We start from the raw sequence: 17,505 nt of genomic DNA on the forward strand, positions 1-17,505 counted from the left end.
CACTTGGCGCCTCTAGACTGAGCATTTTGAGATCCTTTGTTACTCCTGTTTCTTGACTACCCTGGTATCATATCATAGCATGCGCATTTCATATAGGTTTGTATACTCATGCTTTTGTACTGGGCGTTCTTATCGCTCACGTCCTCGGTTTTGTTTATCTTGAACACCCCATTCCCACGGGGCAGGCCTCAGGTTGGACAGCTCAGGAGGAGGAGGAGGAGGACGTTGAGTAGATGGTTGGTTTAGTTCTTCGATATCTTTTTGATTCGATATGGTTGTACCGTATATTTGATTATATTTTGAGTTGTTCTGATTTCGATTGGGTTGTATAACTATTGTCGTTAGCCTTATTTCCGCTGTTATCTCTGATTATTATTAATTAAGTTAATTGCATGCTTAGTTCTTCATTAGTAGGTGATTCTGGAACGGGTCACTACAGAAGCTCTTGAGGAGAAGTGAAAATCTGAACAACAGTTGAACTGGAAGGCTCGTCGGTTTGTTTATCAACTGATATTGTAGTTGGTTCTTCAGTTGGTTGATCAACTAATACTGTAGTTTGCTCTTCAGTTTGCACTTCTTCAACTGGTTCCTTGTGAAACTCAGCCAGTTCAGTTTCATCTAGAACGGCTTGTTCAGTCGTGGGAGCTGACTGAACTGGTTCTTCAGTTTAATGCAAAATAGCCTCTGAGGCTGGTTGTTCAGTTAAGCTCGGTTTTTCAACTGCTTCTGTAGTTAGAATATTCAGCTGGATATCAGTGGCGACTGATTGTATAACTTCGTCGATATTTCCCAGTGATAACTTAGCATCAGTGTAGAGCTGAAGATCTACAGTAGAAGATTCAGGAACTGAAGTTGATGGTTGACAATCCTTTGAGGAAGGAGCAGTTGCTGGCTCAGTTGATTCAGTAACTGGTTCTTGGGATGGCTCTGGGTGTTGAACTGATTGTTCAGCTTGCTCTTCAGATGAAGGACTTTGAGCATTTGTTGGAATAATCAACTCTTTATCCATTTCCAAACTTTTGATCTTCATCTGTGGTGATCGTAGATCTGTGTCCAGCTGATTATGAACTGCTCTGTCATTGAAAGCGGTTGGATTGGTTGGATCATAATTTTGGCGGAGCTGAGCAATTAGTTGTGTGAGTTTCTTGACACGCACCAGATAGAAGAAGTATGCCTTCCTTTCCAGTACTTGAACAATCGAGGCAGCTTTTACTACCTTCAAGACTACAGTTTCCAAAGAAATTAATTTCTTCAAAACTGCTTTCTTCTGCAATCTCTTCGCAAAAACTTCGGTTCTAAATCTGACCCATTCATTGTAAGTCTTGAGATTTGATTCAGAAAACTCATTGCCCTCTTTCCACATCAGGTCGATATGAGTTTGAATTGAGTTTGTCGGCAGTTCTTCAATCATCTTGTCCTTTCCTTTCGGGCCAGCTAGGATATGAGATATACTCAGTCCTGATTCGTTTGCATCCACTGTCCCCCTTAAGAATACTCCTTTTGGTCTGGCAAATGGTAGAGTAGTTGGAGCAGTGATGTTGATCAATGGAGCTTTGACTCCTGCTGGTTTTTTCTTATCACGAGATTTCTGATTATCTTCTTAGATGGATCAGTTGGAGGTGGTGACTGACCTTCAGTTGAAAACTCGACTGGAACTAACCTCAAAGGTATGGCGCTGATAGGCTATTCAGCTCCAGTCAGTTTCAATCTTTCAGTTAAGATTGTTTCCAGAACAGCTGCTGGTTTGGTTTTGAGAATTCTTGGCTTCTTCGTGATTTTTGGAGATGGAGTTCTCTCTGAATCAGTCTCACTGACAATCACTTTCCTTTTGATTGTCTTTTTCTGAGCTAACTTCTTGACTGATTTGGGAGCTTTCTGCGTCCCAATCTCCTTCTTCACTTTAATGAACTGCTCAGATAGCATTGAAAATTTTAATTTGGATGAATTCTCAGAAGAGTCACCCACCAAACCATTGTTCTTCAACAAGCAACTGAGTGATACAGAAAATACCTTGGACTGTTTGGAGGATTGATTCATGTTCTTGAGGATAGAAAAGATGATGGCTGACCATCTCAGTCTTTCAAGAAGTCAGGTTCTTCTTCTTCTGGATCTGGATCACGGTCTAGCGGTGTTTTCCGCTTTGGTAAGAAGAAGGTTTCTTGTGTACATTGTGGGAAGAACCATCCTTCGGAGCAATGCCGATCAGCCGCGGGAGCTTGTTTTCAGTGCGGAGAGATGGGTCATCTCAAGAAGAATTGTCCTCAGTTGCGAGGTGGAGCAGGATCTGGTTCCGGATCTCAGACGACTGTTCAGCAGAGGATGCAGGGTCAGGCAGTGGGTAGTTCAAATCTTCGACCTCGTGCCCAAGGTCAGGTTTTCGCGCTGAACCAGGATCAGGCTGCAGATGAAACGGAGAGAGTCATAGCAGGTACTTTTCGTTTATGCGGTATTCCTGCTTTTGTTCTTATTGATACCGGAGCATCTCATTCATTCATTTCTGCACGATTTGTTAAGCGTCATAAGTTACCGTATGTTTCTCTAGACGTCATTCTTTCTGTTTCTACTCCGATGGGTCATTCGGTGTTAGCAAAGCGTCTAGTGATGGGTTGTCCCTTAGATTTTGAGGGTAACGAATTGATTGCGAATCTTATGATCCTGGAGATGGAAGATTTTGATTGTATTCTAGGTATAGACCTATTGACTACCTACCGAGCTACCGTGGATTGTTACCAGAAGCTTGTTCAGTTTCGTACGACTGAGAGCTCTAGTTGGTTTTTCTATGGTGAGGGAGCGCGACCTCCGATGCCAGTGGTATCTGCTCTGAAAGCCTGTCGTGCTTTAGAGGCGGGCGGGGAAGGCTACCTCATCTATGCGATTGATTCATCCACAGGTAGTGTTGGTATAGAGGATATTCCAGTGGTTTGTGAATTTCTTGATGTCTTCCCAGATGAGATTCCTGGTTTTCCTCCGGTTAGAGAGGTGGAATTTGGCATTGAGTTAATGCCAGGGACTGCACCGATTTCTCGTGCCCCCTATCGTCTTGCTCCGTCAGAGATGAGAGAATTGAAGCAGCAATTGCAGGATCTTCTTGATAAAGGTTATATTCGCCCGAGTGTTTCACCCTGGGGAGCTCCAGTCTTGTTTGTCAAGAAGAAAGATGGATCTATGCGATTGTGCATTGATTATCGCCAGCTGAATCGTGTGACGATCAAAAACAAGTATCCATTACCTCGTATCGATGATTTGTTCGATCAGCTTCAGGGTACCTCTGTTTACTCCAAGATTGACTTGCGATCGGGTTATCATCAGATGAGAGTTAGAGATGATGATATTTCCAAGACTGCATTTCGTACTCGATATGGGCATTACGAGTTTCTAGTTATGCCATTTGGATTGACGAATGCGCCAGCGGTGTTCATGGATTTGATGAATCGAGTCTTTCGGGATTTTCTAGATCAGTTTGTTGTAGTTTTCATCGACGATATCTTGATTTATTCTCACAGTGTGGAAGAGCACATCCAGCACTTGAGGATTGTGTTGCAGATTCTTCGCGAGAAGCAATTGTATGCTAAGCTGAGTAAGTGCGAGTTCTGGATTGATCGTGTAGTATTTCTTGGTCATGTAATTTCCAAAGAAGGAATTTCTGTGGATCCCAGCAAGATCGAAGCAGTGCTGAATTGGTCACGTCCGACGACGGTGGCTGAGATCCGTAGTTTTCTAGGTCTGGCAGGGTATTATCGTCGCTTCATCGTAAATTTCTCTCAGGTAGCTAGACCATTGACGCAACTTACTCGGAAGGATGTTCCATTTGAGTGGTCATCTGAGTGCGAAGATAGTTTCAGAGAGCTTCGTCGACTTCTGACTTCGGCACCTGTTTTGGCGTTACCGTCAGGATCTGATGGTTTCAGTGTTTACACCGATGCTTCTTTTCAAGGCTTAGGGTGTGTGTTGACGCAGAATGGTCATGTGATCGCTTATGCTTCCAGACAGTTGAAACCTCACGAGGAAAAGTATCCTATTCATGATCTAGAATTAGCTGCTATTGTGTTTGCGCTAAAGATCTGGCGTCATTACTTGTACGGGGTTAAGTTTGAAATTTTTACTGATCATAAGAGTCTGAAGTATCTATTCACTCAGGCTGAGTTGAACTTGAGACAACGTCGTTGGATGGATCTACTTAAAGATTATGACTGCGAGATCAAATACCATCCAGGTTCTGCGAATCTCACAGCCGATGCTCTTAGTCGCAAGGTGAGAACCTCTGCACTCCAGACCAGTGCTATGATTAGTACTATCCAGGATTGTTGTTCATTGGGATTTAATTTCAAACATCGGAAAGGTATGGAGAGCATTCGTGTTGCTACCATTTTATCTGAGCCAGCTTTGTTCGCTCGGATTCGAGATGCACAGATGTCTGATCTCAAGACTCAGAGATTAGCTCGATTGGTTGGTGGAGATAGCAATTTCCATTATCAGTCTAATGGTCTTCTGTGTTTGTCTAATCGGGTTGTAGTACCAGAGGATGATACTTTGAGGGAAGAGATCTTATCTCAGGCCCATCGAAGCAAGTTGAGTGTTCATCCGGGAAGCAATAAGATGTATAAAGATTTGAGGACACGATTTTGGTGGAAAGGGATGAAGCGCAGCGTTTATCAGTTTGTTTCCAAGTGTCTTGTTTGTCAGCAGGTTAAGGCAGAGCACCGTCGACCGGGAGGATTATTGTTGAACTTACCTATTCCCGAATGGAAGTGGGAGCATATCGCGATGGATTTCATTACTCACTTACCATTGTCTTCGAGGAATAGTGATGCTATTTGGGTAGTGGTGGATCGACTCACCAAGTCTGCTCATTTTCTGCCATATAACCGTGATTTCACTTTCGATCGTATGGCTCGATTGTACATTCAAGAGATTGTACGTTTGCATGGGGTGCCAGTTAGTATTGTCAGTGACAGAGATCCTCGTTTTACCTCACGATTTTGGGGTAGTTTCCAGTCAGCATTGGGCACTTCACTAAGTTTGAGTACAGCTTATCATCCAGAGACCGACGGTCAGACGGAGAGGACTATCCGTACACTTGAGGATATGATGCGAGCTTGTGTGATGGATTTCGGAACCGCTTGGCAGGATCATTTGCCTTTGATTGAGTTCGCGTACAACAACAGCTATCATCGTAGTATTGGTATGGCACCATTTGAGGCGTTGTATGGGCGACGTTGTCGTACTCCATTATTTTGGGATGAAGTTGGGGAACGACATGTTGAGGGACCGGAGTTAGTCCAGCAGGCTTTTGATAAGGTTGCAGTAATCAAGAAGCGGATTAAGATCGCTCAGGATCGACAGGCTAGTTATGCGAACACCAAGCGGCGACCTCTTTATTTTCAGCCAGGTGAGAAAGTGTTTCTCCGAGTTTCGCCTTTTCGCAGGATTTTGAGATTTGGTCTCAAGGGTAAGCTGTCTCCGAGATTTATTGGTCCATTTGAAATATTAGAAAGCGTGGGAGATTTGGCTTACAGACTTGCATTGCCGCCGTACCTATCAAGTATTCACGATGTGTTCCACGTATCTTTGTTGAGACGATACGTAGCAGATGAGTCTCACATTTTGCATCCCTCTGAAGTTCAACTAAATTCAGATTTGTCTTACGTGGAACGACCAGTGCGGATCCTTGATCGCAAAGACAAGGTGTTGCGGAATAAGATCATTCCTCTTGTCTTAGTTCAGTGGCAGCACAGAGGCACTGAAGAAGCCACTTGGGAGCTAGAGAGTCGTATGCGTTCGGAGCATCCAGAGCTCTTTTGAGTTATGCTTTGTATATGTTTGTGTTTTCAGTTGTAATCCAAATATCAGTTGTATTCAACAACAATTGAGATGTAATAACGATGTTGTTATTTCAGTTTTTGTTCATCCTATAAACTTGATTTCGAGGACGAAATCTTTTTAAGGGGGGGAGAATGTAGTAGCCCGAATTCCAAATTGGGTAATTAATGGATTAATGGTGATTAAGAAGGTTTAATGTGTAATTTTGACCGTGGTCATGATCGGACGGACCGAAGATGGTTCGGTAGCACCGAAGAGTTCGGACGATCCGAAGTGGGTTCGGTGGATCCGATCATGAGGTGTCAAGAGTTGATCGACACGTCAGTTTACATGCAAGTTCGGATGATCCGAAGTTTAGGTTCGGTGGATCCGATCATGAGGTGTCAAGAGCCGATGGACACGTAGGAGTTCGGACGTTCCGAAGTGGGTTCGGTGGATCCGAACATAGCCTATAAATAGTGCTCGGATTTCCTCATTTGGCATTGTCAATTCTTGAAGTTGTGTCTCATTTTGAGAGGTTTGGAAGGTTTCTAGGGTTAGTTTGTCGGTCGAGCGTTAGCCAAGAGCTGCCAGGATTAGTAGCGTAGCGACGCCTGAGTTACGAGGCAATCGACATCAAAGGGCTGTCGACGGACGAAGGTAAACCCTAAACCTTTGGTAGTACTGGTTTTGCTAGTCTAGCATGGTAGTATTGTTCATTGGGTATGCTTTTGATGCATAGGCTTGTTCTAGACCTGATTAGCGGTGTTGCGTAAGGCTAGGCTTGCTGAGATAGAGGTACGAAAGTACTATCCGAGATATCCTGGTCGAGTATACATCCTTATATGTGTTGCATGATTATGTGGTGCATTGATATATGTCATATGATGCATGCTATTATGTCACGTTTTATGATGCATGTTGCATTTCATGTTGAGCCGTATCTCCTTCGAGATAGCCTTTACTGTTGAGCTGTATCTCTTTCGAGATAAGCTATATCTTGTGGGGCCGCTCAGCCCTGTCTTGTCTTGTGGACGCATGGACACCGAGAGTACACAGTGGCCGACGGGTCCGGAGGGCTTCGGTGATCCGGGACATTTTAGGTCCACGTCTGTTCTTGTAGTGGATGCAGTGACCCAGAGGAGTACCGCGCGGCACTATCCACTTGGCGCCTCTAGACTGAGCATTTTGAGATCCTTTGTTACTCCTGTTTCTTGACTACCCTGGTATCATATCATAGCATGTGCATTTCATATAGGTTTGTATACTCATGCTTTTGTACTGGGCGTTCTTATCGCTCACGTCCTCGGTTTTGTTTATCTTGGACACCCCATTCCCACGGGGCAGGCCTCAGGTTGGACAGCTCAGGAGGAGGAGGAGGAGGACGTTGAGTAGATGGTTGGTTTAGTTCTTCGATATCTTTTTGATTCGATATGGTTGTACCGTATATTTGATTATATTTTGAGTTGTTCTGATTTCGATTGGGTTGTATAACTATTGTCGTTAGCCTTATTTCCGCTGTTATCTCTGATTATTATTAATTAAGTTAATTGCATGCTTAGTTCTTCATTAGTAGGTGATTCTGGAACGGGTCACTACAGAAGTTCTTGAGGAGAAGTGAAAATCTGAACAACAGTTGAACTGGAAGGCTCGTCGGTTTGTTTATCAACTGATATTGTAGTTGGTTCTTCAGTTGGTTGATCAACTAATACTGTAGTTTGCTCTTCAGTTTGCACTTCTTCAACTGGTTCCTTGTGAAACTCAGCCAGTTCAGTTTCATCTAGAACGGCTTGTTCAGTCGTGGGAACTGACTGAACTGGTTCTTCAGTTTAATGCAAAATAGCCTCTGAGGCTGGTTGTTCAGTTAAGCTCGGTTTTTCAACTGCTTCTGTAGTTAGAATATTCAGCTGGATATCAGTGGCGACTGATTGTATAACTTCGTCGATATTTACCAGTGATAACTTAGCATCAGTGTAGAGCTGAAGATCTACAGTAGAAGATTCAGGAACTGAAGTTGATGGTTGACAATCCTTTGAGGAAGGAGCAGTTGCTGGCTCAGTTGATTCAGTAACTGGTTCTTGGGATGGCTCTGGGTGTTGAACTGATTGTTCAGCTTGCTCTTCAGATGAAGGACTTTGAGCATTTGTTGGAATAATCAACTCTTTATCCATTTCCAAACTTTTGATCTTCATCTGTGGTGATCGTAGATCTGTGTCCAGCTGATTATGAACTGCTCTGTCATTGAAAGCGGTTGGATTGGTTGGATCATAATTTTGGCGGAGCTGAGCAATTAGTTGTGTGAGTTTCTTGACACGCACCAGATAGAAGAAGTATGCCTTCCTTTCCAGTACTTGAACAATCGAGGCAGCTTTTACTACCTTCAAGACTACAGTTTCCAAAGAAATTAATTTCTTCAAAACTGCTTTCTTCTGCAATCTCTTCGCAAAAACTTCGGTTCTAAATCTGACCCATTCATTGTAAGTCTTGAGATTTGATTCAGAAAACTCATTGCCCTCTTTCCACATCAGGTCGATATGAGTTTGAATTGAGTTTGTCGGCAGTTCTTCAATCATCTTGTCCTTTCCTTTCGAGCCAGCTAGGATATGAGATATACTCAGTCCTGATTCGTTTGCATCCACTGTCCCCCTTAAGAATACTCCTTTTGGTCTGGCAAATGGTAGAGTAGTTGGAGCAGTGATGTTGATCAATGGAGCTTTGACTCCTGCTGGTTTTTTCTTATCACGAGATTTCTGATTATCTTCTTAGATGGATCAGTTGGAGGTGGTGACTGACCTTCAGTTGAAAACTCGACTGGAACTAACCTCAAAGGTATGGCGCTGATAGGCTATTCAGCTCCAGTCAGTTTCAATCTTTCAGTTAAGATTGTTTCCAGAACAGCTGCTGGTTTGGTTTTGAGAATTCTTGGCTTCTTCGTGATTTTTGGAGATGGAGTTCTCTCTGAATCAGTCTCACTGACAATCACTTTCCTTTTGATTGTCTTTTTCTGAGCTAACTTCTTGACTGATTTGGGAGCTTTCTGCATCCCAATCTCATTCTTCATTTTAATGAACTGCTCAGATAGCATTGAAAATTTTAATTTGGATGAATTCTCAGAAGAGTCACCCACCAAACCATTGTTCGTCAACAAGCAACTGAGTGATACAGAAAATACCTTGGACTGTTTGGAGGATTGATTCATGTTCTTGAGGATAGAAAAGATGATGGCTGACCATTTCAGTCTTCGTCCAACCATGATAGCAGTAATCACTTGGAACTTTTCCAAGGTGAGAGCATCACATGAGCCTGCTTTTGGCGAGTAGTCCCTTGGCCACAATGTCAGCCAGTAACTGTGTTGGAAAATTAATTTCGATTGTTTGACAAAATAAAGATTAATTAATTGGACTAACTGATCATACTTAAATAAACTGACAGTTGCCTAACTGAATATTAATGCGCAGTTTATCTAAGGAAAATGTAACCATCCGAACTGAACTTACGAAGACAACTGACTGATCAGTTGACATATTTAGTTGTGAGATTACCTGCGAATCAGCTGATCATTCAGCTGTACACGTCATCAGTTGAAAATGACATTCAACCGACAACAATACAAAGCAGATTGCAACTCGTAGTGGAACGCCACATTTCAGTTTACAATGTATGATTGTCAGAAGAAGATTGATGTGGTAATCAACGGAATGTTACCGTTGAAGAATGCCTATAAATATGTGAGAAGAGAAGTTGAGAAACAACTCCTTAACAATCGATCTTATCTATTCTCTTAAGCTTGCTGTTACTCTGCTGGATTCATAGCTCTTACTCAAGAATCAAAAAGCTCACACTTGTTAGATTTATTTGTAGCATTTGAGGCTGCTTTTCGAGCATATAAACACAAATCATTTTATTGTTTATTCGATCTTTAACTAGATCAGTTGTGCTAAGTTCAGTCGAAGAACTGTGAAATATTTAGTAAATTATGAGTTTCTGTGGGGGCCCGTGCTCCTGATTAACGTTTAATTACCAAACAAACAGGATTTATTAATGTAAACATCGAAAGCGATTAAAATTTTCTTTTTGGGCCAATAGAAATTTTGGCATGACCTCCCCGTAAGTAGGACATCCCAAAAATTTCCAAGCAACACAAACAACATTTATATACTCGAAATAAAGTCATAACAGCAATTCACAAACCTATAGCGCACTGGCTAAAACTAATACATACATAGCCGACAAGGCTAAATCACACAACTAGCTATCCAAAACATCATAAAATAACAGTACAGCTACCCAGGGCTTTCCCTGGCAAAAGTATGACTCAATGACGTAATATCTGGGAACTCGCAACAACAATCCAACTACTGGGCACCGCTACCTGACGCTCCACCAGACGCGTCAAATCCTCCTGGATAATCTGCTATGGCATCAAAAACAACCACATCATAAACAGAAAATATGGGTCAGGCCCCAGTACGACGAACCAGTAAAATTATGACAAATATAACTGACGTGAAATCAAATCAAGTAAAATGCAATGCAATGCGTGTCGGTAACAATGAAATAACGGATACCAAAACGAAGTCCAATAAAACGCATCAGCAACAGGAACAATGGCCACCCGTGCCAGGAATGCAGCAACGTAATATCATGCCGCCGCTCATCCATGCAAGTAGCATCGAGGGTCCGGTAGCGACCCGGTCAGCCCTCGAGCAGTCATCAGGAGAGTGCTAATCCTATCACTCGTTTCATCGATAAGATGTAAGGAGTGATCTATCCTATCACTCGCTCCATAGATGACGCAACATCTCAACAGATCAGCAATGATAGCAATCAACGGAGTCAAGGCTCGAAATGCTATGTATCAACTCAAATAAATACATGAATGCAATCACGTATTCACAGAGGCACATTAAGCACTCCACAACTCATTACAAAGTACTTAACGTCATTTCACATCACTATAGACGTCATAATAAAACAGTTCATACGTACCGCAACTGCCTTAATTTACCACAAAATATCTTAAATATTTTCTGAAAACTCCAATCCTGTGGCAAATAATACATTTCATATCAAGTTTCATTTAATTTTCCAATATTCACTAATTAAGCCTAAAATTCTAGAAATCCATAATTTAGGCTTTAATATTTCTAAAACTCATCGTAAAGTCAAATATAGTGATTTATTTAACTTAAATCTCTCAATACTGGACAACTTGAAATTTCGAAAATTCGATCATATCGAATCTGAAATTTTTCGATATTTACTAGGAATTTCCATAATGTTCATTTTTTTTATTTCTAATGCAATAAACACATCCCAATAACGATTTAACATTTCACAAATCATAAATTGCCAAATTAATAGGCTAAATTCGAAATATTATCTAAATAAATTAGCTTAATACCTCCAATCGGCTCCGATATAGCACCTACAATCAATAATCCAATTGAATTAAAATTCTCAAAATTCGAAAATTCTCAAAAATTAATTAAAATGCTCAAAAATTCGAAACCCTAAAATCTAAATTTTTTACCTCAAACACTTCAAATTCGGAGTACAACTATAAAATCAGTTGTCCAAGCTCGGAATAACACGAAATCGAGGCGAAGAACAAAATTCGAACGAGCCCAGGTTCACGGGTTCGAACGGGATCACGATAAAACCTTGCAAAATGGGTATCACTGGATAGCTCTCGTCACGGGCTTTCCGAATATATATTTACTGTAATTTTTCGACGACCGGAGCGGCTAAAATCGAAGGATGAAATTTCGAAATATGTTGAAGAAAGAAATAAGGTTCGGCGATGCAGTAAACGGGGAAAGAGAAAGAGTTTCTGATTCTTTCTTTTTTTTAATTATTATTATTATTATACTTATTTACTTAAGACAAATGGGCTGGGCTTGGAAACTGGGCTCTTACATTCTCCCCTACTAATAAAAGATTTCGTCCTAGAAATCTGGCACACACAACATTTATACAAAAGTGGTTTATAAATATTTACCACTGATAGTACATAGGGAAATCAGAAAACATGGAATAAATTATTACATTTTCAAACAAATGAGGCCAATCCTGAAGCATCTTAGCCTCTAATTCCCATGTAGCTTCTTCTCTCCCATGTCTACTCCATTGCACCATAACCAGTTGTATCGTCTTATTCCTAAGTTTGTTTTCTTTACGATCAAGAATTTGCACTGGATGCTCAACATAGCTAAGGGAACTATCCAACTCCACCTCATCAGTGCTCAAGTCATGAGAAGGATACGGATCGTACTTCCGCAGCATAGATACATGAAACACATCATGTATCGCAGACAAATTCTGCGGCAAGTCTAAACGATAAGCCAACGTGCCAATCCTCTCAACAATCGCATATGGACCAATATAACGCGGAGCTAGCTTCCCTTTGCGCCCAAATCTCATAGTACCACGAAACGGTGATACTTTCAAGAAAACTTGGTCGCCAACCTGAAATTCTAAAGGCCTACGCTTTTTATTAGCATAGCTGGCTTGACGATCCTGAGCTGCTTTCATTCTTTTCCTGATCATTTGAACCTTTTCTTTCATTTCTTGTATAAATTCTGGTACTGACATCTGTCTTTCTCCTACATCTTCCCAGCATATCGGAGATCTACACTTTCTACCGTACAAGGCTTCAAATGGTGCCATTCCATTGGTTGCTTGGAAGCTGTTATTGTAAGAGAATTAAACAAGTGACAATGATTCCTGCCAACAACCACTAAAATCCATCACGACTGCTCGCAACATATCCTCGAGTGTCTGAATGGTCCTTTCTGATTGACTATCTGTCTGTGGGTGATATGCAGTACTCATCGCCAACTTTGAACCCAATGCTGATTGCAAACTACCCCAAAACTTTTAAGCAAACCTGGGATCACGATCCGATACTATGGTTACAGGCACACCATGCAATCTCACTATATGATCAATGTACATTTTTGCCATTTTCTTATAAGTACAAGTACGATCATAAGGAATAAAATGGGCTGATTTAGACAATCTATCCATAATCACCCAAATCGCATCATAGCCACGATTAGAACGAGGTAGGTGTGTCACAAAATCCATAGCAATGTGCTCCCAATTCCACTGTGGCACTTCAAGACTATGTAACATACCACCAAGTCTCATTCTCTCAGCTTTAACCTGTTGGCACGTCAAACATCTAGCCACAAAGTCATAAATCTCTTTCTTCATACCTTCCCACCAATAATGAGATTTCAAAGTATGATACATCTTTCTTATTCCAGGATGAACATTGTGTCGACTACAATGAGCTTCTCGAAGTATAGCTTCTTTTAAGTCTATCAAATTCGGAACCACAAGTCTACCATTATAGCGCAGACATCCATTTGAAGCAACACTGAACTTGTCTTATTGACCTGTCTGAGTCAATTTTTTCAATCTATGAACATGCGGATCAGTTCTTTGTGCTGCTTTGATTTTAGAAACAATATGTGGTTCAACTTGAATAGATGAAACTATAAAGTAGTCGCCCCTAGATTGGTAAGTACATCCTAAAGTTCCCAAATGCTCATGAACTTTTGAAATAGTCAAAGATGTCAACATTTTAGGCTGAACCTTTCTTCTCTTTAGTTGCTGCAACTTGATTCATTCGCCCTGGCTGGTACTGAATCTCACAATCAAAGTCCTTAAGCAATTCCAACCATCGACGCTGTCTCATATTCAAGTCAGACTGTGTGAAAAGATACTTCAGACTCTTGTGATCAGAATAAATCACAAATTGTTCTCCGTACAGATAATGATGCCACATTTTCAATGCAAACACAATGGCAGCTAACTCCAAATCATGAACTGGATATCGAGTCTCATGTGGCTTCAACTGAAGAGATGCATATGCAATCACTCGCCCATTTTTCATCAAAACACAACCCAGTCCATTTAGAGAAGCATCTGTACAGACAACAAATCCACCTGAGCCTGAAGGCAAAGATAGCACCGGAGATGTGGTCAATTTTTCTTTCAAAGTCCGAAAACTAGACTCACATTCTGCAGTCCATACAAAACGTCGATCTTTCTGTGTCAACTGGGTCATAGGCCTAGCTATTCTAGAAAATCCTTCAATGAAACGCCTATAGTACCCAGCTAATCCCAAAAAGCTTCGAATCTCAGACACATTGGTTGGTTTAGGCCAATTGATAACAACTTCAACTTTACTAGGATCAACAGATACTACTTGTGCAGATATAACATGGCCTAAAAATAAAACTCTGTCCAACCAGAACTCACACTTAGAAAATTTGGCATACAACTGCGCTTCTCTAAGTGATTGGAGAACTAATTTCAAATGTTTTTCGTGCTCTTTCTTTGACTTGGAATAAATCAAGATATCATCAATAAAAACGATAACGAATTTATCTATGAATTCCCGGAATACACGATTCATTAAAACCATAAACACAGCTGGAGCATTAGTCAAACCAAACGGCATGACTAGGAATTCATAGTGTCCATAACTTGTTCGAAACGCTGTCTTAGGAACATCTTCCTCTCGGACTCTGAGCTGATGATAGCCGGAACGAAGATCAATCTTGGAATACACAGAAGTACCCTGCAGCTGATCAAACAAGTCATCAATATGCGGCAGAGGGTACTTATTCTTCACAGTAGCCCGGTTCAACTGCCGATAATCGACACACATTCTCATCGTTCCGTCTTTCTTCTTTACAAACAATACTGGAGCTCCCCAAGTTGACATACTTGGTCTGATATAGCCTTTCTCCAGTAAATCCTGAAGCTGTTCTTTGAGTTCTTTCAACTCTGTCGGAGCTAAATGATATGGTGCTCTAGATATAGGATTTGTCCTTGGCATCAATTCAATGCTAAGATCTATTTCCCTTTGAGGCGGAAAACCCAGAATCTCATCAGGAAATATATCAGGAAAATCATTAACAATAGGAATATCAGAAACTTTCAATTGTTTTTCTTGTATCGCGTCGAGAGCATAAATCACGAATCCTTCATTACCTAACAACAACCTGAACATTTCCATTGCAGATACTAATGGAATTCGAGACTGTGAATCATAACCATAAAAATTCCATTTGCTGCCATAATACGGTCTAAATCTGAAAATTCCATGGAAACAGTCCACAGTAGCTCGATAATTCGTCAATATATCCATACCGAGGATACAATCGAAATCAGACTTGGCTAACTTGATTAGATTAGTTATCATAATATTATCCTCAAATCTAATCACACAATTTATGACTATCTCGCGAGACATCAAGTATACACCGGCAGGAGTAGCCACAGACACAGTATCCAACAACAGAATAGTAGCAATCTCATGCTCATCAACAAATGCAGCAGATAAAAATGAATGAGATGCTCCAGTGTCTATCAATATATGCGCAGGATAATCGAAAACATAGCAAATACCTGCAATCACTCCGCCTGGTGCATCCTGAGCCTGGTCCTGAGTCAATGCATGTACTCGAGCCTGCTGCGGCAATTGAAATTGCTGCTGAGGAGGACCTCTAGGTGGTGGATAACCGGACTGCTGAAATGACTGTGCAGGAGCATACGGCCTGAAAGCTGGTCCTCGGGGAACCTGTCCAGACTGTTGTGGCTGAAATTGCTGTCTTTGCGCATTGGGGCACACTTTCACAAAATGCCCAACTTGACCACATATATAGCAAGACCCCTGAACTCCTACACACTGTGAAATAAAATGTCTTCCACCACAGCGGTCACAGTACACAGCATTCGAAGACCCAACAACACTGCTCCCTCTAGTACTGCCTGAACTGGAGGAGCTGGATTGAGATTTCTTCTTAAATTGTTTTCCTCTTGCCCTGAATCGTTGTTGCTTCGGTTGCTGGGATGACTGTTGAGGCTGATAAGGAGATAAACCCGCTGGCATCGGCATATGACTTCCAGATCCTTGAGATGTAGATGCTGGAACTGGAACTGGCCGTGATTCTCCTCTGAGCAGACTAGCCTCTATCTTCTTCGCCATTTCTACAGCTTGAACATATGTATTATGCGATCCAGTCATCACCAAAGTATGAATAGTCCCTGGTAGCCCATGCAAGAAACATGAAAGTTTGGAATGATCATTTCTTGCAACATGTGGCACATATGGCAAAAGAGCAGAAAATTGAGAAGTATATTCAACAACCGTTTTATTTCCCTGCACCAATTGGTTGAACTCTTCTTCCTTGGCATAATAATAAGAAGGAGGTGCATATTCTTGGGTAAACTGAGTACGGAATACTTCCCAAGTAAAGATTTGTCCAGATGCTTTCAGTGCTTCCTCTGCAGCTTCCCACCAGAGTAGTGCTCGATCTTTTAACTGATAGATTGCCAGCTTCAGTCTGACACTTTCGGTATATTCGAGCAAATTAAATAAATGGTTTATGCTTTTCAACCATCCGGATGCTTTTTTGCCATTTTCAGTGCCAAAGAATTTGGGAGGACGTAATTTTGAGAAATTATTAATTGCATCCCACCAACTTTCTGAGTCAACTGCTCGACTTGTTGATTCACTTCTTCCACCACGTTTCTAGAAACCTGGGCTGCAGGACGACCACGTCTACCCCTGACAATATCTTCAAGTCCTCGGACATTCTGGACTTCTGACTCCTGGACAACTTCTTTTCCCTTTTTGCCTCTTCCTCCAGGTGCCATTCTATAAGACACAAGGATTTAAGACCAAGGCAAAATAACTTAATAAGTACAAAAGAACCAAAGGAAAGCTGAAACTTAGTCTCTAGCTAGTTATTAAACTAAGTTCAAAATCTAATCAACCATGCTAACTCAGGCTAATTCAAATAAATCACAGCACATAGTTCAAACAAGAGCAAATAGTCAAACACATACGCAATCATTTTATTTGTGTCTAGACTCAAGTGCCCTAGACTCTAATTCGAACATATCCCAGTTACGCTCTCATACCAACTGTGGGGGCCCGTGCTCCTGATTAACGTTTAATAACCAAACAAAAAGGATTTATTAATGTAAACAACGAAAGTGATTAAAAATTTTCCTTTTGGGCCAATAGAAATTTCGGTACGACCTCCCCGTAAGTAGGACATCCCAAAAATTTCCAAGCAACACAAACAACATTTATATACTCGAAATAAAGTCATAACAGCAATTCACAAACCTATAGCCGCACTGGCTAGGATTAATACATACATAGCCGACAAGGCTCAATCACACAACTAGTTATCCAAAACATCATAAAATAACAGTATAGCTACCCAGGGCATTCCCTGGAAAAAGTATGACTCAATGACATAATATCCGGGAACTCGCAACAACAATCCAACTATTGGGCACCGCTACCTGACGCTCCACCAGACGCGACAAATCCTCCTGGATAATCTGCTATGGCATAAAAAACAACCACATCATAAACAGAAAATATGGGTCAGGCCTCAGTACGACGAATCAGTAAAATTATGACAAATATAACTGACGTGAAATCAAATCAAGTAAAATGCAATGAAATGTAATGCAATGCGTGTCGGTAACAATGAAATAACAGATACCAAAACGGAGTCCAATAAAACGCATAAGCAACAAGAACAGTGGCCACCCGTGCCAGGAATGCAGCAACGTAATATCATGTCGCCACTCATCCATGCACGTAGCATCGAGGGTTCGGTAGCAACCCGGTCAGTCCTCGAGCAGTCATCAAGAGAGTGCTAATCC

General features: G+C 41.3%; 1 protein-coding gene across 1 annotated transcript; it reads right to left on the bottom strand.

The window, feature by feature from the left end:
- Window positions 1-10,002: 10,002 nt before the first annotated feature.
- Window positions 10,003-16,476, bottom strand: LOC140807144 (uncharacterized). The gene is made up of 3 exons (XM_073163859.1): window positions 16,386-16,476; window positions 15,226-16,305; window positions 10,003-10,210 (listed from the first exon to the last, which is right to left on the bottom strand). The coding sequence occupies exons 1-3, from the start codon at window positions 16,474-16,476 to the stop codon at window positions 10,155-10,157; spliced, it is 1,227 nt and encodes a 408-aa protein (XP_073019960.1). The 3' UTR covers window positions 10,003-10,154.
- Between the last annotated feature and the right edge of the window lie 1,029 nt (window positions 16,477-17,505).

Source organism: Primulina eburnea, chromosome 1 (genome assembly GCF_022965805.1).
Source record: "Primulina eburnea isolate SZY01 chromosome 1, ASM2296580v1, whole genome shotgun sequence".
NCBI classification, from domain to species: domain Eukaryota; kingdom Viridiplantae; phylum Streptophyta; class Magnoliopsida; order Lamiales; family Gesneriaceae; genus Primulina; species Primulina eburnea.